Consider the following 22,732-nt stretch of genomic DNA (forward strand, 5'->3'; position numbering starts at 1 on the left):
CAGCCCCTTGTCCCCACCCAGGATGGGGCTTGGGGGTTGCCAAAGCCCCGTGCACACCTGGATTGGCACACACTGGTGGGTGCACACTTATCACAGCCTGCTCCCCTTTGCACACACGTGTGCTGACACACAGGGACAGCCCCTGTTCTCTTCCCCATCACAGGAGTGCACCATCACACACACACCTGTGCCTACAAACACACCTCTTCCCCTTCAGCACCACGTCCCACCAGACTCACCCCCGGAGTGGGTGCACCACCAGGCAGTGAGGCTTGTCCAGCCCCTGGATCACGGCGTTCTTGAAGGAGCCATCCAGCCTGGCCACGTTGATCTGCTTCTTGTTGGCGTCGTAGCTGGTCCAGAAGAGGTTTCTGGAAACCCAATCCACGGAGAGGCCGTGAGCGTTGGGCAGGTCTGCAAGGGAATGAAGATGGGAGCTCGTCAGCTGTGAGGACAAGGCTGGGATGATGCTCAGATGAAGAGGAAGGCTCTGGAGTGCTGGGGATCCCACTCCCTCCACACCAACCTGCAGAGACCACGGTCTCCACGCCGGTGCCGTTGATGAAGGCTCTCTTGATGGTCTGGGTGCGGACATCTGACCAGTAAATGCGCTGCTCCAAAGCGTCGTAGTCCACCACGGTGACGTTGTCGATGTCAGGCACGGTGAAGGAGATGATGTAGTTGTAGTAGGGGTTGTCAATGTCCACGCCCCGGATCTCCATCTGCCGCGCGTACAGCAGGAACTTCTTAAACTCTGCGAGAAGAAGAAGGGCGCTGGTGGGATCCCAGCTCCAGAGCACCCCCTCATCCCCCTGCCAGCTCCCCTGGCAGACCCCTACCATAGCAGGTGGTGTTGTCCTTGTCCAGCTTCATGAGGTGGGGGCAGGCACAGGACAGGGTGCGGTTGTAGTTGATGAGGCAGAGGTGGGAACACGGCCCTTTGCCTCCGTTGGCTTCGCAGGGATTAGGAGCTGCAAAGGGGACAGGACTCAGCGACATCCCAGCCTTGGGGACACCCCCCCAGGAGACCCCAAGAACTACAGCCCACCCAGACCCTGCCTCCCACATCAAGCATCACTTGATGGGGCAAAGGGGCAGCAACAGGGATGAGAACAGCATCCACCTGCTGCTCCAAGGGGGTGTGGGCTTAGACCAAGTGCCAGTGCCACCCCCTGTTGTCCCCCCACCCCATCCCCCCAGCTGTACACCCCCAGCCTCACCCAGGGGCTGCCGGGAGGGGTGATACACCTGCAGGTCAAAGGGCTGAGTGTTGGTCCTCTGCACCACGGTCACGTTGTGCCCCGTCCACTTGTTGGCCTTGGCCAAGGTGTTGGTGCGCCAGTCGGTCCAGTACACCTCCCCCCCGTAGAGGGTGACAGCGAAGGGGTGGGACAGGTACTCGTGTCCCCTCAGCACCTCGATGTGCCCTGTCCCATCATACAGGGCTGAGTAGATGGCGTCCGACCTGTGCCGGGGGGAGATGAGGGTGAGGGAGGTGAGGAGGGGGCACCACGGGGTCTTTAACCCAACAGCAACAATCAGCAGGGTCTAAGCAGCCATGGTGTAAATCTTGATGATTTACACCAGGATCTACAGAGGAGAACATCCAGAGCCAGGGCTGGCACATGTTGGAGACACAAACAGACCCCACAGCGTGAAGGCTTCTCTCTCTCAGCCCAGCACCACACTGGAACCAGGGGAAAATCCAGACTGGGAGGGACAGAGAGAGGTGTCCTGGCCCTACCTGGCATCGATCCAGAGGATCCTCTTCTCCAGGTAGTCCACAGTGAGCCCGTTGGGCCATCCCCCCGAGCCCGTCTCTTTGTGGATGGTGCGTCGGCCCGCGCCGCTCATGGAGGCGGCCTCGATGCGGGGCAGGCTGGCGTCCCAGTCCGTCCAGAACAGGATCCTGCCAGGAGGAGAGGCTGTGAGCAAGGACAGGAGCCCGTGGCCTCATCCCCCTGCCAGATCCCACAGGTGCCAGCGTGTCCTGGCGAGCGCTGTCCCCTCCTGCCTCACCCATAGCGAGGGTCCAGGGCGATGGCGCGGGGGTGCTCGATGTCCCCGGCCAGCAGCGTGGTCCTCATGGTGCCATCCAGCTTGGCCACCTCGATCTGGTCCAGGTTGCTCTCCACCCAGTAGATGTTGCCAGCGATCCAGTCCACGGCCAGTCCCTCAGGGGTGGCCAGGCCATACTGTATCACCACCTCGAAGCTGGTCAGAGCTGTGGGGCACAAGGGGAGGGCTCAGGCTGGTGCCCCTTCCCCAGCCCACCCAACTCCACCATCCCCGTACCCCCAACAGCTCCACCCAGCTCAGCTGGGGTTGATCGTGGGGGGATGTGTTCTCCCAAAACAGGGCCTGAACCACCCCTGTCCATGGTCCAGACCCCAAAGGGCTCAGCATCTGTCCATGGTCAGACCCCAAATAGCTCAGCCCCCATCCATCTTTCAGACCACAAAGGTCTCAGCCCCCATCCCTAGTCCTGGCACTGGGCTCCTGTGGGAGCAGCACTGATTGGGGGGTTGTCCTCTCTGTGCCCAGCTGCTGGGCTGCAATTACAAGCAGGGAAGTGCTGGGAATGCTAATTAACTACTGCATAATGAGAGCAGAACAGGATCACTATCAGGGCTATGGGCTTCAGCTGCTGCATCACCGTGTGGTGCCACGGAATCACTGACCCCAAACCTGCACCCCTACTTTCCCTCCAGCCCCCAGCTCCCCCAACCCAAGGCTCCTCACCCCCGTTCTCCAGCAGCTTTCCCCTGTAGATCTTGTCCTCCACCACGTCTGTCCAGTACAGGGAGCTCTGGTTGAGGTGGAAGTCCAGGGCGATGGTGTTGCGCAGCCCGGGCACCAGGACGCTGTAGTCCCCTCGGTGCAGGTCGATGCGCCGGATCTCGTGGCGGTTGGAGAAGATGATGAATGGCTTAAAGGGGTCTGGGGGAAGCAGGGCAGGGTCAGGGACGAGGCAGGGGACAGTGCACTCAGCCCCAGCTACTGTCAGCACACACACACACACCCAGCCATGTCCATCAGCACAACCCCCAGCTCCACGAGAGGACAAACACCCCCTGAGGCAGCTGGGGGGCTGCTACCACTCCCTGGTGCCCCCAAAACACACCCAGGCTGCGGCAGCTCTCGCCATCGGGCTCCAGCATCCATCCCTCGTAGCAGGAGCACTTGACATTGTACTTGTCCTGCTCGCACTTCTGGCTGCACTTGAGGTGCTTGGCACAGTAGCTCTGGATCTGGCAGGTCTTGTTGTCAGCACCCAGCTCCATGCCCAAGGGACAGGAGCACACGATGCCCTCGCCAGGAGCCACGGTGCAGTTGTGGCTGCAGCCGCCGTTGTTGAGGGAACACTGGTCTGTGGGGACAGGACATGGCTGTCACCTCCTGGTCCCACTCCAGGGTCACCCCGTGTCCCCACGCCTGTCCCCGCGCTCACCGCAGAGCTCGCCCTCGTCGGAGCCGTCGCCGCAGTCGTCGGAGCCGTCGCAGAGCTTCTCGGGGGGCAGGCAGATGGAGGTGTTGTTGGCACAGGTGTGAGAGGGGGGTTTGCACACCAGGGACTCGCAGTTCTCCTCGTCAGAGTTGTCCTCGCAGTCGCTGTCACCGTCACAGACCCAGGCCTTGCTGATGCACCGGGCTGAGGGGATGGGGTGGAAGGGGGCAGAGCAGAACCAGAAGGGACGTTATTCCAGGCATTTCCAGATGTTATCCCACACACGGGGGGCATGGGGGTGTTTGAGGAGCTCAGGGCTCCCCAAAAGTTGGACCAGAGCTGGCCCAGATAGGACAGGTCAGGGAGGGCCTGGGGGCTCAGAAGATCAGCCCCAGAACTGGTGTCCCTCCACCTTTGTCCCCAGCCCACTAAAGTATGTCCCAGCCCCTTCCTCAGAGTCTAAGACCAGAAGGGATCTGAGGATGACACTATCCATCAGGATCACGGTTCACGGATTGGCCACTTGTGTTTCCCCATTATCCCAGCACCGAGGACCAGCTGGGATCCCCTGGCCCCTGCTCTCACCTGAGTCCTTGCAGCCAAATTTGACATTGGGGTCGCAGACGTGGGTGACCCCCTCGCAGTTCTTCTCGTCGCTGGAGTCCATGCAGTCCGTGTCACCGTCGCAGCGCCAGCGCATGGGGATGCACAGCCCGTCCAGCCGGCACTGGAACTCGTCCGTGTGGCATCCCCCGGGCGGGCGCGTGGCTGTGGGGAGGGCACAGCTCACTGCCTGCACCCCATGGAGCTGGGGGGCTCCAGGATGGCGTGGGGACCAAGCACTCAGCCAGCAGGAAAACAGCTGGATGCACCCAGAGCCACAGGAGGAGCATTGAATACAGCCATGCTGCAGAATTCCCTGCCTAGAAGCTCTGCTTTGGCTCTGCTTTGGCATTTTGGGCAATGGCTGTGGCTGGGGGTCCCTCCTGTGTGCTGGGGCTCACCCTGGTTGGTGCAGTTGGCGTGGGTCTCGTCGCTGTAGTCGCCGCAGTCGTTGTCGCCGTCGCAGGTCCAGTGCACGGGGATGCAGCGCCCGCTGTTGCATTTGAACTGGTTGCTGGAGCAGGAGTGGCTGCAGCCGGCCTCGTCGCTGTTGTCCCCGCAGTCGTTGTCTGCAGAGGGAAGGGGGGCGGGCAGGGGGTCAGCAGGAGCCCGGCCAGGAGGGGGCTGGCAGGAGGGAGGACAGCAGAGACCCCTCGCCGGGGGAAGCGGGGGACAGCAGGGACCGGACAGACCACGCTGGTGGGGTGACAGCAGCCCCTCAGCGCTGGCACTGGGACCCCCGCCGTGGGCTGGAGACCCCCGGCCCTCCCACCGGCAGCACACAGAGAAAATGAAACACAGAAACTGCATAGATCAGCCATGAACCTGGGGGGCCCCGGGCTCCACTCTGGGGGGAGCGGGGCTGGGGGACGGGCGCTCCTTTGGGGGTGCACCCATGAGGAGGGGGTCTGGGACAGCCAATTGGGGGGGTTGGATTGCCTGGAGGAAACCCCCACACCTGCCTGGGCAGGGGGAAGTTTGGTCTCAGGGTACCTGGACACTGGCAATGCAGCCCCTCTGCCTGCCTGGCACGGGGGGCCTGGCCTGGGGACCACCACAGGGCTCCAGGGTGCATGACCCCCCTGAGACTGGTCAAGGGGATTTGCTTCCTGGTGCCTCAGGATGGGCACGAGGATGGGGACAGTGGCACTGTGGGGACAGTGGTACTGATGGGGATGATGGCACTAACAGGGACAATGACACTAATAGGGACAATGGCATTGATGGGGACAGTAGCAGTGATAGGGATGATGACAGTGATGGGGACATTGGTACTGTGGGGACAGTGGTACTGATGGGGATGATGGCACTAATAGGGACAATGACACTGATAGGGACAATGGCACTGATGGGGATATTGGCACTGATGGGGACAGTGGCACTGATGGGGAAGATGGCACTGATGGGGACAATGGCACTGCCAGCTGCCACGTGGCCTCACCAACAGCTCAGCTCCTGCACCTGCAGCCCCTGACCTCTCCAGTCTCCCACCAAGAGGAGCTTCCCAAGTGGCTCAGCTCGGTGAGCTGGGAGGAACAGTGGCTCCCTGGCACCCAGCACGTCCCTCCTGCTGCTGGGGAGCATGGGGGACATTGCTGGAGAGCTGGGGGACATCGCCAGAGGCACAGGGGGCATTGCTGGAGAGGAGGAGGGCATCACCAGAGGCACCAGGGGCATTGCCAGAGGCTCAGGGGGCATTGCCAGAGAGGACAGGGGGGCATTGCCAGTGTCCAGCAGCAGCCCCTGGGGCTCAGAGCCCCCTGGAGGGGGCAGGTCTGGGGGCTTGGGGGCCAGGTGGGTGTCTGGTGCATGTTGATCTATGCACTAACCGGTAGGCTTTGGACAGTTCTTTTCGTCAGAGCCATCCCCACAATCTTTTTCTGAAACACAGAACCACCAGACAGGAGCGTGGGCACGGTGACAAACACAACACAGCACAGTGACAAACACAGCGGGTGGCACAGAGACACTGGGACAAGGACACGGACACACAGAGGCACCGGGCAGCCTGGGAGGCGAGACCAGAAGCAGCAGAGGGTGCTGGGGGAGTGGGGGGCAGCCAGGGTGGGGGTACCCTCGTGGTGCTGCAGCTCCAGCCCCGGGCACCTCAGGGCTGCACGAGGGGCTCCACGCCATGGCCTGGCTGCCACAGTGGGGGATGCCAGGAGAAGGGACCATCCCTTGGCATCCAAGGGAGCTCAGGGAGACTCCAGGAAAAGTCCTGCACCCACAGCCAGGCACCAGTGTCTTGCCTGCTCTGAAGATGTTAATGATCCCCAACAAGGCAGAGCGGCTCAAAGATTGATATAAACTTGTGGGAAAGGAAATCAACCGTGGGGCAAATCCTCTGTCCCAGGCCTGGCCCTGGAAAGATCCAAGGGCAGATGGGAGCTGGCTGGGAGAGCTCTCCTGCCTTTCCTGGGGCTGCAGGACCTGGCTCAGTGCCACCAGCAGCTCTGGCCATGTCACACTTTGTTCCAGCACCAGGGCAGGGTTTTGGAAACCTTGCAAAGGATGCCAAGGTCTGGAACAATCCCTGCCAGGTTATTCCTGCAGGTCTCCCTGTCCCAGCACAGCCAAGGGAAATACGGGGCTGGGGGCTGCAGGATGGGCTCAGCTTTGGCTCACGCCTGCTCCCCTTGGGGCCTGGGCTCTGCCCTCTTCAGCACATGGTGAGAACTGGCTCAAATTGCCAAAATGGGGTCCCTGCCAGGCTGCACCCCCACTCTGGTCTCGCCATCCCCTCGGGAGCAGCCCGGGGCCGGGTCCTCACCGTTGTCACAGCGCCAGTTGATGTTGATGCAGCGCCCGTTGTTGCAGGTGAACTGTGTCAGGGGGAAGCAGGTCGGGTAGGCTGCAGAGGAGGGAGAGGCACCATCAACACACCTCAGCACACATCAGGGGACACCTCATGTGCACCCCAACCCTCCGAGCCCCAGGGAGCGCCCCCAGTGCTCCCAGTCCCAGCTCACCACACGAGGCAGACTCGTCAGAGCCGTCCCCGCAGTCATCATCCAGGTCACACGTCCAGGAGATGGGGATGCAGCGGCCGCTGGTGCAGGAGAACTGGCTGGGGGAGCAGGTCCGGGCTGGCCAGGAGGGACAGATGGAGTGTTAATGGCCCACGGTACCAAGTTTTGCCAGGGGAAGGTGGGGAACAACCCCCTGGGCTCAGGTTCAAAGGCCCAGGTGCAAAGCCAAGGTGTGGGCACACGTGAGACTGCAAAACCTCAGGCTGTGGCTCAGCACGGGCTCTGTTGAGACTCCCTGAGGACAAGGCAGGGTCCTCACCTGAGCAGGTGGAGTTGGACTCGTCCTCATTGTTGCCACAGTCGTTGTCCCCGTCACAGAGCCAGCGGTTGGGGATGCAGCGGTTGTTCTTGCACTTGAAGCGGTCTGAAGGGCAGGTGTGCTGGTCTGCGGGGGGAAACCACACTCAGAACCTGCTCCTCATCCCACCCCATCCCTCCAACAAAGAGAAAAACCGGGACAGAAAAGGGCTGGAGCCTCAAACTCGGCATCAGAATCTCCACCAACATTTTCTTCCTATACCTCCTCCTCTCCTCGAGCTGGGGAGGGGACAGAGTGGTTCTGGCTACCCGACCCTTCCCCAACCACTGCCTCCACATCTGGGGGGGGCCTTAGCCCAAATCCCACCGCGCAGGAGGGGTCACGCACGGCAGAGCTCGGGGGCTTCGTCGCTGTTGTCCAGGCAGTCGTTGTCCCCGTCGCATTTCCAGCGCTCCTGGATGCAGCGGTTGTTCTTGCAGGCGAACTCCCCGGGCTGGCACTGCGGCGGGGGGATGTAGGATGGATTGGCTGCCAAGGGGAAAGCACAGGCAGGGTTTTAACCAGGTGACCAAGTGCAGCTTTCCACAGGGAAAGAGAGTCCCCACGAGGGTCCCAGCCTACCCTGGCAGGTGACAGAGTCCGGCCCCAGGATCTGGTCCTCAGCACAGGCGCACTGGCGGCCCCGGGGGGTGGCCAGGCACAGGCTGCTGCAGCCCCCGTTGTTGACACGGCATTTGTTGGAGCCCACTGTGGAGGCAAAGGTGTGAGGAGATGGCACCTTAGTGCCCAGGGACCCCTGCAGACCCACGAGGGTGCTGGGAGCCCCCAGCCCCCTGGACTCCTCAACAGCAGCCAGCTGGAAACCCCAGGTGAGGCCATGGGGACCCCTCAGGGGACGCAGAACCTGATGGAATTAGCGTGGGAAAAAAAGGGAAGGCTGGAAGGGCAGGTCACAAACAACAGGAAAGAAAACCAAGGAGCATAGAGACACACAAAAAGAGGCGGGGGCAAGCTCCGGCTCGCCCCCCAGCCCCTCGTGCCCCCGCACCTTGCTGCTGCTGCGCGTCGTACATGCGGATCTCGAAGATGGGCGGGCGCTCGTTGCGCAGCAGGCTCACGGCCTTGGAGGCCTGGTCCAGCCGGTAGATGCTGCCGCTGCGGTACTCAGTCCAGAACAGAAAGTTGCTGTAGTGGCACAGCCCAAAAGCGTGGTTCAGCTCCGGGCCCTCATACACGATCTGCGGGTGCGGGGAGGAGGAGAGGCTCTGTTAGCTGGGATGGGCACTCAGGGACAGGGACAGGGACACAGACAGGGACAGCGTGATGGAAAGGGAGAGCAGGAGCTCACAGCTCAGCTGCCCCAGTGCTGTGGGTGATCAGTGTCCCACACCCACGGGACCCCCACTCGCCTTCCTCTCGGTGCCGTTGAGATAAACCATCTCGATGCGGTCGTAGAAAGCATCCACCCAGTAGAGGATCTTGGCTGGGATGTCCAGGCTCAGCCCGTTGGGCCACAGGACGGTCTTGGAGGTGATGAAGATGTTGCGGTTGGAACCATCCATCCAGGCCCTCTCGATCTTGCCCCTCTTGCTGTCCTTGGGATCCTCCTCCCAGTCCGTCCAGTACATCCACCTGCCACAGACATTAAGCTGAGCCCTGGCCTGGCCACCACAGCTTGTGACAAGACCCAACCACATCCCCGTGGCTCCAGCAGACAACCCTGCCCACCCAAGCACCTCACCCATTCAGGGGGTCCACCACGATGGCGCGGGGGTGCGTCATCTTCCCCTCGATCAGCGTCTTCCGCGTCTGGGCGGCCTTTTCCAGCCGTGCCACGCTGATGGTCTTCTTGGGGCCATCATCTGTCCAGTACAGGTTGTTCCCCATCCAGTCCACAGCGATCCCCTCCACATTGTGGATGCCTTTGGGGGAAAAGCAAGAGTGGGTTCGTCACCAGCCAGGAGGTGAAAAGTGGAAGCAACGTCCCCAAAGGTGCACGATCCTGACCCCAAACTGAGGGGGATGATGGACACCCACCCCACAGGAAGGTCTAATAGAGCTGCTCTTTGAACAGAGCAAATTTTACGAAATGCTAAATATACTGAGAATTTGGACCATAGAAACGTCAGGTGGGATCACCCTGAGCTAACAGATGTTTGAATATTCTGGCATTAAGCTCCTTGTATCTCAGACAGGTGTAATTGTATTATCCTTCCCGCAAGGCCAGGTCCTCGGCCACGCACCGTCCTTCAGGATGGTCTCCCTCTCCGTGCCATCAATCTTCTGGCGCCCGATGAGGTAGCTGGTGGTGTCAGCAAAGTAGATGAAGCCGGTCTCGGCGTGGAAGTCCAGAGCCCGGGGGTTCATGAGGTTCTCAATGGGGATCATGTGCTCATCCGGCACCTTGGCACCCATGTCCATGCCACGGATGATGCCAGGACGTCCCTTCCCATACACCAGGAACAGCTCGTGCTCAGGTTCTGGAGAGACAGGGACAGCCGTGGCCACCAGCAGGGCCGGGGCAGTGCCATGGGGGTGGCACTGGGGCTGTTGTGGGGTCACAGCAGAGAACACAGAGCCCGTGGTTCCAGCCCCTCGCCCGCCAGGTTCCCCCAGCACTCACTTTTGCAGGATTTCCCGTCGCTGCCCAGGCTGAACCCGGAGCGGCAGCGGCAGGTCCGGCTCTTGTGGCTGTTCCCCAGCAGGCAGATGTCCGAGCAGCCGCCCGGCTTCCCAAACTGATCCGGCTCGCAGGCGTGGCTCCGCACTGCAACACAGAGAGGGGCTGCAGCTGCTGGGGACACTGGGGACAGGGACACAGGGGGGACAGGGACACACTGGGGACAGGGACACAGGGGGGACAGGGAGCACGAGGGGGACAGGGAGCATAGGGGGATAGGGAGCACCGTGGGGGGAAAGGGACACAGGGGGACAGAGACACAGGGGGGACCGGGAGCACATAGGGGACAGGAAGCACAGTGGGGACAGAAACACAGCGGGGATCATGGGGGGGACAGGGACACAGGGGGGACAGGGAGCACATGGTGGGACAGGGAGCATGGGGGGACATGGAGCACAAGGGGGACAGAGACACAGGGGGGACAGAGACACTGGGGGGGACAGGGACACAGCGGGGACAGGGATCATGGTGGGGACAGGGATCATGGTGGGGACAGAGACACAGGGGAGACAAGGACACAGCGGGGACAGAGACACAGGGGGGAGCATGAGGGGGACAGGGACACAAGGGGGACAGGGAGCACATGGGGGGACAGGGACACAGCAGGGACAGGGACACGGTGGGGACAGAGACACGGGGGGACAGGGAACATGGAGGGGACAGGGAACATGGAGGGGACAGGGAGCATGGGGGGGACAGGGAGCACAGGACTGCAACCACAGGGACATGGGGATGTTCTCATGGGTCCTCCCTGGGCTGTAAGGGGGCTCATTCCTCCCAGGAGCTCCCAGCCGGTCAGGGAAGGGCTGAGCACAGCACAGAGATGGGAAAGGACTTTCCCATGGGAAGGATCCCTGGGGAGAAGCCAGCATGTCCCAGCACACCACCACAGCCACATGGCCACACTGCCCCATCCTGCTGCACCTGCATGACAAGCCCTGGGAGCAGGGACAGCCAGCACCACCCGGAGAGCCCCTTAATCACACTCCTTCCCCGCTCCGAAATCTCCTGATTAATTTTATATGCTGGAAAATGCCAAGCAGGCTGCAGACACTAAGAGGATTTATAAGGAGTAAATTGATTAACTGCAGGAAGGTGCTGGGGGTGGAGCAGGCAGGGATGGATGCAGGGAGGGGTTGGAGCAGCACTGGAGGCTTTCAGCTCCTTGGAATTCCCTCAGCGCTTGGGAGCACCAGGGTGAACGTGCTGGCAGTGGGGACAGAGAGTAAGAGGGACCATTAATATTTTAAGATGTCACATTTGCTCCCACATCTCTGTACTCTCCACGATCCACGTGGTGCAGCTCTCACAGGAAGAGACAAAGTGCTAGCAGAAAAAAGGGGGCACCCCAGGATGTTCAGCAGCCCTGGGGAGCAGGAATCCCAGAATCCCTGAGGTCAGAAAAGACCTCCAAGAGAGAGCCCAACCTGTGACCAATCCCCACCATGTCAACCCCAACCAACCGCACCACATCCACTCAATCCTTGGACACCTCCAGCAACGGAAACTTCCAACACCTGACCACCCTTCCCACGGGAAAAAAATTCCTCCTGAAATCCCACCCAAGCCCCTTGCTGAGGAACCAGGGAGCTGTAACTCCAAAGTGAGGGTCCCACCTGTGGGCTGGCGGCGCTGGTGGTAGATGTGCAGCGCTCCACCCTTGTCCACCCGTGTCACCACCTGGTACTCGGTGCTGTTGAAGCGGTTGACGCGGATGACGCTGGTTTTCTGCTGCGCGTTGGCGTTGTCCGAGTTGGTGGCGTACAGGTAGTTCTCAAAAACAGTCAGCCCGTACAGGTGTTCGATCTGGAAGGCACCAGGTGAGGGGCACAAGGGATTTAGGAGTTGTGAGAGACACAGGGGATTTTGGAGTTGAGAGAGCCACAGAGGATGTAGGAGTTGTGAGGGCCACAAGGGATTTAGGAGTTGAGAGCCACAGAGGATCTAGGAGTTGTGAGATCTACAGAGGATTTAGGAATTGAGAGCCACGAGTGATTCAGGAGTTGAGAGCCACAAGGGATTTAGGAACTGAGAGTCACAGGGGATTCAGGAGTTGTGAGAGCCACAAGGGATTTAGGAATTGAGAGCCACGAGTGATTCAGGAGTTGAGAGCCACAAGTGATTTAGGAGTTGAGAGCCACAGAGGATCTAGGAGTTGTGAGATCTACAGAGGATTTAGGAATTGAGAGAGCCACAGAGGATTTAGGAGTTGTGAGAGACACAAGGGATTTTGGAGTTGTGAGAGCCACAAGGGATTTAGGAGTTGTGAGGGCCACAGGGGATTTAGGAGTTGAGAGCCACAAGGGATTTAGGAACTGAGAGTCACAGGGGATTTAGGAGTTGTGAGGGCCACAAGTGATTTTGGAGTTGTGAGGGCCACAAGGGATTTAGGAACTGAGAGCCACAGGGGATTTAGGAGTTGAGAGCCACAAGGGATTTAGGAGTTGTGAGAGACACAAGGGATTTAGGAGTTGTGAGAGACACAACGGATTTAGGAGTTGAGAGCCACAAGGGATTTAGGAGTTGTGAGGGCCACAGGGGATTTAGGAGTTGAGAGCCACAAGGGATTTTGGAGTTGAGAGCCACAGGGGATTTAGGAACTGAGAGTCACAGGGGATTCAGGAGTTGTGAGAGCCACAAGGGATTTTGGAGTTGTGAGAGCCACAAATGATTTAGGAATTGAGAGCCACGAGTGATTCAGGAGTTGAGAGCCACAAGTGATTTAGGAGTTGAGAGCCACAGAGGATTTAGGAGTTGTGAGATCTACAGAGGATTTAGGAATTGAGAGAGCCACAGAGGATTTAGGAGTTGTGAGAGACACAAGGGATTTTGGAGTTGTGAGAGCCACAAGGGATTTAGGAGTTGAGAGCCACAGAGGATTTAGGAATTGAGAGCCACAAGGGATTTAGGAACTGAGAGTCACAGAGGATTTAGGAGTTGAGAGAGCCGGGCTCCAGGACACCCAAACCCCTGATCCCACCCAATGGCTGTCACCCATCACTGACCAGCACTGTGGTCTTGCCCATCAAGCTCATCCTTGTCAGGACCACGCTCAGTGCTCACTTTGCTGGACCTCTAAAGTCCCACCAGCAGAGCAGTGGCACCCAGGACACCGAGCTCGGACCCCTGTCCCCCACACCCCCTCACCAGGATGCCCTGGATGATGGTGTGCCTGTTCTTGCCCTCGTAGTCCACCACCTCGATGTAGTCCAGGTAGGCATCAGCCCAGTAGACCAGGCGGTTCACCAGGTCCAGGGTGATGCCGTGTGGGAAGACAATCTTGCTGTCCACCAGCTTGGTGCGGTTCTGCCCGTCCATGTCGCAGCGCTCCACCTTGGGGATCTGCCCGTAGTCGGTGAAGAACACCTTGCTGCGAGAGAAGAGCAGAGCAGGGAGCTCAGAGCCAGGATGAGTTTTGGGAGAGGGAGGATGTGGACGTGGGGATGCCCACAGAGCTCCTGGGAGAGTCAGATGTGCTGGTGTCACTGGAAGAGGAGCCCACACGTGGGGTTGTACAGGTGAAAACACAAGCTGAGGTGGCTGCTTGTGGTGGCAACTCCCAGCACAGCACAGCAGAGCCAGAGATCAGCACTGCCACCACAGAGCCCAGGGGACTTAACTCAGTCACCTGAGGGGCTTGTCTGCACAGCCCTGCTCGAGCCTGGAGTCTCCCTCCAGGATTCCCTGAGATATTTGTTTGTTTATACGAAACAATCCTGATTTTCTGCTCAGCAACACCAGCTTTTTCCGTGAGAGCCAGGAGGGAAGTGCCCACCAGAAAAGCAGCTGGCAAGGAGGGGAATTTTCCCTCTTTGGTGGTTACTCTGCTCTGCCCGCCGTGGGGCTGGCAGCTGCCAGGGGTGCCCTGAGCTGCTCCCATGATTCAGAATCCTGGCATCGTCACCCTCAAAGCTGTGCAGAAGGCAGTGCCAGGACACACAGGCACCAGGGAGCTGCCCTGGCTGTGCACGGAGCCACTCGGGCTGGGGACAAAGGGACATTGAGGAGGTGGCACTGTGGGGAGGGAGGGGAGAGGCTCTAAGTGCCACAAAACCGGGGGCAGGCGGCCTTGGGACCCCCCTGCGGACAATTTTTGGGGATTTCGGGGACATTTGGGGTCATCTGGGGACATTTTGGGGTCATTTTGGGTACATTTTGAGGACATTTAGGGACATTTGGTGGGTTGGGGACATTTTGTGGGGTTCTGGGGGGTTGGGGAGATATTTGGGGACAATAGGAGGAGTTTTAGGGACATTTTGGGGCTTTTCCGGTCCTTTTGGGGCCATTTTGGGGTTTTCTGGGTTATTTTAGGGACATTTGAGGGATTTTGGGGACACTTGGGGACATTTGGGGGGAGTTGGGGACAACTGGAGGAATTTTAGGGACATTTTGGGTCATCTGGAGGCCATTTTGGGGGTTTGGGGTAGTTTTGGGGAGATTTGGGGCCATTTTGGGGGTTTTAGGGCAGTTTTTGGGGGATTTGGGGCCGCTTGGGGGGTTATAGGGTCTTTTTTGGGGGATTTGGGGCTGTTTTGAGGGTTTTAAGGTCATTTTTGGTGGATTTGGGGCTACTTTGGGGGTTGTAGGGTAGTTTTGGGGGGATTTGGGACCATTTTGGGGGGTTTAGGGTCGTTTTTGGGGTATTTGGGGCCGTTTTGGGGGGTTTTAGGGTCATTTTTGTGGGGATTTGGGGCTACTTTGGGAGTTTTAAGGTAGGTTTTGGGGGATTTGGGGTCATTTTGGGGGTTTTACGGTCGTTTTGGGGGGGTTTGAGGTAATTTTGGGGGTTTTAGGGTTGTTTTGGGGGGATTTGGGGCTGTTTTGGGAGTTTGGGGTAGTTCTGGGGGGATTTGGGGCCATTTTGGGGATTTTAGAGTAGTTTTTGTGTGATTTGGGGCCATTTTGGGGGTTTTAGGGTCGTTTTTGGTGGATTTGTGGTCATTTTGGGTGTTTTACAGTCATTTTTGGTGGATTTGGGGCCATTTTGGGGGGCTTTAGGGTCATTTTTTGTGGATTTGGGGCCATTTTGTGGGTTTTAGGGTCATTTTTTGTGGATTTGGGGCCATTTTGTGGGTTTTAGGGTCATTTTTTGTGGATTTGGGGCCATTTTGGGGGGTTTTAGGGTCGTTTTTGTGGGGATTTGGGGCCATTTTGGGGGTTTTAGGGTGGTTTTTGTGGGGATTTGGGGCCATTTTGGGGGTTTAAAGGTAGTTTTTGGTGGATTTGAGGTCATTTTTGGGGTTTTAGGGTTGTTTTTGGGGGATTTGAGGTCATTTGGGGGGTTTTAGGGTCGTTTTTGGTGGGTTTGGGGCAAAGCTGTGACCAGGCTGTGTGTCACGAGCTGCAAGCAGCAGCTTCTCCTGATCCGGGCCAGGTGTGTCCCACAGCCCTGCACAGCTGCTGGGTGGGCAGTGTCCCTGCAGGGAGGGCTCACAGAGGGTACAGGAACCCCCCCCCTCAACCCAGAGGGACAGGCCACCCTTGCCAATTGTCCCCAAGGGTGGCGAATTCCCAGGACTCACCCCATGGCTGGGTCCAGCGCGATCCCCTTGGGATTGTACAGCTCCAGGTCCAGCAGGGTGACACAGGTGTCCCCGTTCTTGTTGCACACAAAGATCCTGTCATCGATGTCATCCACGAAGTAGAAGTTGCCCGTGAGCCAGTCGATGGCCATCTGCTCCACGTCTGGGCCAGGAGAGGGAGCGAAGGGGGGGTCAGGCGGGGGGGGACAGAGCCAGGAGCCCCCCAGGGTGACAAACAGCAGCACAGCTGAGGAATGAGCCACGAATGCACTGGGACCTGCAGCCCTACCAAGGATCTGCTCTGGTCACCCTCCATGGAGACACAGGGCACCCACAGCACCCACAGGGCACCCACAGGGCACCCACAGGGCACCCACGGGGCATCCACAGGGCACCCAGAGCACCCACAGGGTGCCCACAGCATCCACAGGGCATCCACAGGGCACCCACAGCATCCACAGGGCATCCACAGGGCACCCACAGCACCCACAGGGCACCCACAGCATCCACAGGGCATCCACAGGGCACCCACAGCACCCACAGGGCACCCAGCGTGGAGACACAGGGCACCCACGGGGCATCCACAGGGCACCCAGAGCACCCACAGGGCTCCCACAGCACCCACAGGGCTCCCACAGGGCACCCACAGCACCCACACTACCCACAGCACCCACAGGGCACCCACAGCATCCACAGGGCATCCACAGGGCACCCACGGCACCGACAGGGCATCCATAGGGCACTCATGGCACCCACAGTACCCACAGGGCATCCACAGCACCCACAGGGCACCCACAGGGCACCCACAGCACCCACAGCACCCATGGCACCGACAGGGCTCCCACAGGGCACCCACGGCACCGACAGGGCTCCCACAGGGCACACACAGGGCTCCCACAGCACCCACAGGGTACCCACAGGGCATCTACAGGGCACTCATGGCACCCACAGGGCACCCACAGCATCCACAGGGCATCCACAGGGCACCCACAGCACCCACAGGGCACCCACAGCACCCACAGGGCTCCCACAGGGCACCCACAGCACCCACGGCACCCACAGGGCACCTACAGCACCCATGGCAAGCCATCCTCTGCTCCCCAGGGTGACCTGCTGCCCCCAGACAAGCCAGGGACATCACACACAGCCAGGAGAGCACCCTGCAGGAATATTGGGAATTCACCCTGCAGGAATATTGGGAATTCACCCTGCAGGAATATTGGGAATTCACCCTGCAGGAATATTGGGAATTCACCCTGCAGGAATATTGGGAATTCACCCTGCAGGAATATTGGGAATTCACCCTGCAGGAATATTGGGAATTCACCCTGGGAATTCATCCCTCAGAAACACTGGGAATTCATCCTGCAGGAATATTGGGAATTCACCCTGCAGGAACACTGGGAATTCACCCTGCAGGAACACTGGGAATTCACCCTGCAGGAATACTGGGAATTAATTCCTCAGAAACACTGGGAATTCATCCTGCAGGAACACTGGGAATTCACTCCTCAGAGGCACTGGGAATTCATCCTGCAGAAGCACTAGGAATTTATCCCACAGGAATATTGGGAATTCACCCTGCAGAAACACTGAGAATTCACTCTGGGAATTCATCCCTCAGAGACGCTGGGAATTCCCCCTGCAGAAACACTGAGAATTCACTCTGGGAATTCATCCCTCAGAGACGCTGGGAATTCCCCCTGCAGAAACACTGGGAATTCATCCTGCAGGAACACTGGGAATTCATCCCTCAGAGACGCTGGGAATTCACCCTGCAGAAACACTGGGAATTCACCCTGCAGAAACACTGAGAATTCACCCTGGGAATTCATCCCTGCAGAAGCACTGAAAATTCATCCTGCAGGAATACTGGGAGTTTATCCCACAGGAACACTGGGAATTCACCCTGCAGGAACAGCAGCGGGGCAGGGGGAGCTCAGCACAGTGGCTGCTGGAGAAGGGAGTGGGCAGCAGGGAAGGGGCTCCAACAGCAGCACAGGGATGGGACACGTGGCAGCGAGGGGGGCCAAGGGCAGATCCCGCTGGGCAAGGTGGGAGCAGAGCTAATCCAGAGCTGCAGGGACACCCCGGGGCCTGGGGCAGGTGAGAGACAGCACCTGGCACGCAGCGTGTGAGCATTTAATTAAAGCAGTGAAAAATCCTGTTAAATCGGATCAACCCAACGTGCCCGAATTCCTGCCTGGCCACCGGGGCACTGCTCAGCCCCTCCTGAGCCTGCCAGGCCAGGGGCCAGGCTGAGGGGCTGCGGCTCCCAGAGATCACAAGGGTTTTGGAGAGCTGTCCTTTGGATGAATGCCCCCCCAGACCCTGCATCCCCATCACTGCAGCACCACAGCCAGCACGGACAGGGCGGAGCAGGGATGGGGCACAGCAGGGACACAGAAGGACCCAGAGGTCAGAGGGAGCCAGAGAGCCCTGGAGGAAGGAGCAGGGATGGGGCACATTGACCCCCAGCTCCAGCATCCCAAGGCCAGCAGGACCTGGATAGTTCTGGAGGAGCAGGGATGGGGCACAGTGACCCCCAGCCCCAGCATCCCAAGGCCAGCAGAACCTGGACAGCCCTGCAGGAGCAGGGATGGAGCACAGCAGGGACACAGAAGGACCCAGAGGCCAGCAGGACTCAAGAGAGCCCTGGAAGAAGAGCAGGGATGGGGCACAGTGACCCCCAGCCCCAGCATCCCAAGGGCAGCAGAACCTGGATAGTTCTGGAGGAGCAGGGATGGGGCACAGCACGGACACAGAAGGACCCAGAGGTCAGAGGGAGCCAGAGAGCCCTGGAAGAAGGAGCAGGGATGGGGCACAGTGACCCCCAGCCCCAGCATCCCAAGGGCAGCAGAACCTGGATAGTTCTGGAGGAGCAGGGATGGAGGACAGCAGTCCTGGTCAGAAGGACCCAGAGGTCAGAGCGAGCCAGAGAGCCCTGGAAGAAGGAGCAGGGATGGGGCACAATGATCCCCAGCCCCAGCATCCCTAGGCCAGCAGGACTTGGACAGCCCCAGAGAAGTAGGGATGGGGCACAGCAGTCCTGGTCAGAAGGACCCAGAGGTCAAAGGGACTGAGAGAGCCCTGGAGGAAGGAGCAAGGATGGGGCACAGTGACCCCCCAGTCCCAGAACCCTGAGGCCAGCAGGACCTGGACAGCCCTGGGGGATCAAGGATGGGCCACAGCAGCCTCCCAGTCCCAGCATCCCGAAGCCAGCAGGACTAGAGAGCTCTGGAATGGCAGAGATGGGGCACAGTGACCCCCCTGTCCCAGCACCTCAAGGCCAGCAGGACCTGGACAGCTCTGCAGCAGCAGGGATGGGGCACAGTGACCCCCAGTCCCAGCATTTAGAGGTCAGCAGGACTCAGAGAGCTCTGGAATGGCAGGGATGGGGCACAGTGACCCCCAGTCCCAGCACCCCAAGGCCAGCAGGACCTGGACAGCCCCAGAGAAGCCGGGATGGGCCACAGCAGCGCCAGGACCCAGGACCCCGAGGTCAGTGAGACCCAGACAGCCCCAGTGGAGCAGGGCCAGACAGCACTGAATTATTAACCAACGCAGCAGCTCGGCAGGGAAAACACGAATCAAGCCAGGAGGTTTTGCAATGCCCCCACCCCACCCCGGTCCCGGGGTTCTCCTCGGCGACGCCGACTCCATCCACGCCGCCAGGAGAGCGCGGGATGAGCACGCAGAGAGTTTGGGGTGCACAAACCCCAACTCCCATCCCTGAGTCAGCCAGGCCAGCTCACCCAGCCCTTCGTGGGCCACTGGGGACGGGGATGGGGACACGCTGATGCCGACGGTGACCCCCCCTCCGGAAGGGTGAGGCCGCGGCGCCCGCAGCCGCCACCCGGCGAGAGGCAGCTCGTAAAAACAAGTGGAAACAGCCCGAGCCAAGGAATGAGCATCAACCCCAAACAGGGCTCCCAACGTGCCAGGGCTGGCACGGGGCTCGTGAGGCTCCTGCTCTAGCCAGGACCCCCTACCCCATCACAAACCAGAGGGGTTTGGGATGAAAACCACCTAAAAATGTACATTGGGGTGCAAGGGTCACGTTCTGCCCCCGAGACACAGTCCTGCAGTCACCAGCAGCACCCAGCGCCCTCCCCTGCTCCCCACCCAGCACCCCCAAACCCCCCTGTGACGTGGGGAGGGGGCGGCAGGGCCCTGCCGGGGCGAGAAACACTTCAGCAAAGGGATGTGCAAGAATTCCCCAAAAAAAGCAGGTCTTGGCTGGCGCCTGCGTGGCTGAGTCAGAGTCACAGGACCAGGGGAGCGATCCAAGCAGGGGCGGATGGGGAGCGTTGGCAGAACGGCTCAGGGGCCCTCGCCCCCCACCCACGGCTGCAGACCCCCGGGTTCTCCTCCTCGAGGGGGTCCAACCACCTCTGTCTCTCTGTCCCACCAGCAGAGCCCCTTTCCCGTCGCTCTCCTGCCTCTCCCTCCGAGCTGGAGCTGCGTCCAGCCCAACACTCAGAGGAATCCAAAGGGAAAATGGCCAAAACAAGCCACAGACTTCCAGCCCCACGCTCCCCTCACACCCATCCTGCCACAGCCCGGGGGAGCAGAGGGTCCTGGTCCAGCTGGGGGTCTCCAGACAGGCCCCAGCTCCGAGCAGGGCAGCACAGGGCCGGGGGGCTGGGGGTGACGCAAGCACTTGCTCCTCTCCCAGGCTTTATTTTTGCAGCTGGAAAGCATTACCCTCCTCAAAGGCTTTTGTTTTCCAGCTTTGCTCCTTCTCTCCCCGCTCACCATCCTCCCCTCTCCTTCGTAGGAATCACTTTTTATTTCTTTATTATTACCGCTGTTGTTATTATCATCATCATTGTTATTTTCATCATCATCATCATCATTGTTATTATTATTATTATTTTCAGCTCTTTCTTGTAGCCTCAGCTAAACCTGGATTTCCTCTTGAACTTTTGGTGGAAGCTAATTTAGAAAACATCTATTTTAAGCCCTGGTGTTGGCCTGCAGAAACTTTAACCCCCCTCCTTCTCAATTTTTGGAGAGGGGGAGAGTCTCCCCCTACATCCCCCCCTCAGAATGGGACAGTGCCACGGCCACCCATGACCATAAAAACACCTTTTGGACCCACCTGAGGGGACCAGCAGGGATGACCCTGTGCCCTGGAGGGGTCGTAGGTGATTTGAGAATCCCAGGGGTGGAGACCACCCCCCTCCCTCCCGGAGGCCCCCTCGGGCGCCTCTCCCCACCAATTCCCATCCTGGAATCAATCCCCCTCCTTGCTCAACCTCGGCGGGGCGTTGCAGGCGATTGCGACACGCCGAGCTCGTTTCCCAAGATTTATTTATTTGAGAGCCTTTGGAATTGAGCTGGTGGGGGCAGAGAGCGGGGAATGTCGGCTTTCCAAGGCTCTTCCTGGGACAGGCAGCCAAAAAAACCTCACAGGGACGGGGACAGGGTCCAGGCCAGCAGCCCCGCTCGGGGGGGAGGTGGCCTTGCCAGCAGGGAGGGCAGATGGAGGGAGGATGGAGGATGAGGGAACTTCACTAAAGTTGCTCAACACGGGCGGGTTGGCAACTTCAGCAAACCCCAAAACCCACCCTCACAGATGTTTCCTGGTTTCACACCCGCCAGGGCCCGAGTGATCCTGCCGCAAAACCCTGCGTGTCACACTGAGCTTGGATTTTCCCTTTTCAGAGAATCCCGGAATGGTTTGGGTCAAAAGGGATCTTAAAGATCATCCCAGTCCCACCTGAGGCGCCTTCCACTATCTCAAGTTGCTCCAAGCCACATCCAACCTGGCCTTGGACACTTGCAGGGATCCAGGGGCACTCACAGCTTCTCTGTGCCAGAGCCTCCCTACCCTCACAGGCAGGAATTTCTTCCTAAAATCCCACCTAACCCCTCCCCGTGTGAGTGGGAAGCCATTCCCTGTGTCCTGTCACTCCAGGCTCCTGTCCCAGCTCTCCTGGAGCCTCTTCAGTCACTGGAAGAAGCTCTGAGCTTTCCCTGGAACCTTCTCAGCTCCAGGTGAACACCTCCAGCTCTGCCACGGCAGAGCTGCTCCAACCCTCAGAGCATCTCCTCTGGCCACATCCTTCTTCTGCTGGGATCCCAGAGCTCCGGGTGGGACAGTCCCACTCAAAGAACTCCTTGACACAAGTGGGTCACGGAGCTCCACATTTCCCACTGGAGCTGCAGCCCGAGCTTCTCCCTCCCTTAACCCAATTTACCCCACTCCCAGTGAGGCACTGCAGGGCTGTGGGTTTTTTGGGGAAGGAGCTTTGCTGACCCAGCACATAACTTTGCTCTGCATGAATCAGTTGCTGTGCAGTCTGCAAACACATCAATTGTGGCCTGACAGGAGGAGGAAGGAAACACACAATCTTCCCTCGGATTAAACCAGGGATTTCGACAGTCCTCAAACAGCTGCGAGGGGGACGCAGCCACTCAGCAGCTCATCCAGGCTCCTGCACAGTTGAGCAAGGAAAAGGAGAAACCCCCTGTATCCACAGAGGTTCAACAAGCTCAGGAACAAACACGGCGAAAAATCCCTGAATTTCAGAATCCCTGAGGTTGGAAAAACCCTCCAGGACCATCGAGTCCAAGCTGTGACAGATCCCTGAGTGCCACATCCAGCTGTTCCTCAGACACCCCCAGGCATGGGCACCCCACCACCTCCCTAAGCAGCCCCTTCCAATGCCTGACAGCACTTTCCATGAAGAAATTCCTCCTGAAACATCTGGATGTGGCACTTGGGGACAGGTTTTAGCAATGACTTGGCAGCGCTGGGTTAATGGTTGAACTCGGGGGTCTTAGAGGGCTTTTCCAATCTTAATAATTCCATGATTCTAAGTCTGGGAAAACCTCCACTTCCCAGCTACCTCTCAAGGGAGCATTCCCAGGAGAGCAGGACAGGGATGGTGGGCAGGAGAGGTCCCAGCTCTGCTTGAAGCAGCCAAAAACATCATCTGGATGTGGCACTTGGGGACAGGTTTCAGCGATGACCTGGCAGCGCTGGCTTAATGGTTGGATTTGAGGGTCTTAGAGGGCTTTTCCAACCTTAATAATTCCACGATTCTAAGTCTGGGAGAACTTCCACTTCCCCTCAAGGGAGCACTCCCAGGAGAGCAGGACAGGGATGGTGGGCAGGAGAGGTCCCAGCTCTGCTTGAAGCAGCCAAAAACATCCCTGGGCACAGAACTCCGACACCAA

General features: G+C 59.2%; 1 protein-coding gene across 7 annotated transcripts in view; it reads right to left on the minus strand.

Moving 5' to 3' along the window:
* Positions 1-22,732, minus strand: part of LRP1 (LDL receptor related protein 1) — a 72,985-nt gene that overhangs the window by 32,372 nt on the left and 17,881 nt on the right. For all 7 annotated transcript variants that reach the window (XM_041406164.1, XM_041406160.1, XM_041406163.1 and 4 more), the window contains exons 6-29: positions 15,545-15,707; positions 13,170-13,392; positions 11,639-11,828; positions 9,966-10,109; positions 9,586-9,822; positions 9,084-9,264; positions 8,752-8,974; positions 8,391-8,580; positions 7,964-8,089; positions 7,730-7,870; positions 7,343-7,468; positions 7,024-7,140; positions 6,825-6,905; positions 4,453-4,620; positions 4,034-4,216; positions 3,452-3,652; positions 3,125-3,370; positions 2,743-2,940; positions 2,020-2,224; positions 1,745-1,909; positions 1,221-1,465; positions 840-971; positions 527-754; positions 240-414 (exon numbers count right to left, since the gene is read on the minus strand). In XM_041406164.1, the coding sequence (XP_041262098.1) occupies positions 240-414; positions 527-754; positions 840-971; positions 1,221-1,465; positions 1,745-1,909; positions 2,020-2,224; positions 2,743-2,940; positions 3,125-3,370; positions 3,452-3,652; positions 4,034-4,216; positions 4,453-4,620; positions 6,825-6,905; positions 7,024-7,140; positions 7,343-7,468; positions 7,730-7,870; positions 7,964-8,089; positions 8,391-8,580; positions 8,752-8,974; positions 9,084-9,264; positions 9,586-9,822; positions 9,966-10,109; positions 11,639-11,828; positions 13,170-13,392; positions 15,545-15,707 (4,288 nt within the window). The remainder of the gene's footprint in view (positions 1-239; positions 415-526; positions 755-839; positions 972-1,220; positions 1,466-1,744; positions 1,910-2,019; positions 2,225-2,742; positions 2,941-3,124; positions 3,371-3,451; positions 3,653-4,033; positions 4,217-4,452; positions 4,621-6,824; positions 6,906-7,023; positions 7,141-7,342; positions 7,469-7,729; positions 7,871-7,963; positions 8,090-8,390; positions 8,581-8,751; positions 8,975-9,083; positions 9,265-9,585; positions 9,823-9,965; positions 10,110-11,638; positions 11,829-13,169; positions 13,393-15,544; positions 15,708-22,732) is intronic.

Source organism: Onychostruthus taczanowskii, unplaced genomic scaffold (assembly GCF_017590055.1).
Source record: "Onychostruthus taczanowskii isolate IOZ18803 unplaced genomic scaffold, ASM1759005v1 scaffold245, whole genome shotgun sequence".
NCBI classification, from domain to species: domain Eukaryota; kingdom Metazoa; phylum Chordata; class Aves; order Passeriformes; family Passeridae; genus Onychostruthus; species Onychostruthus taczanowskii.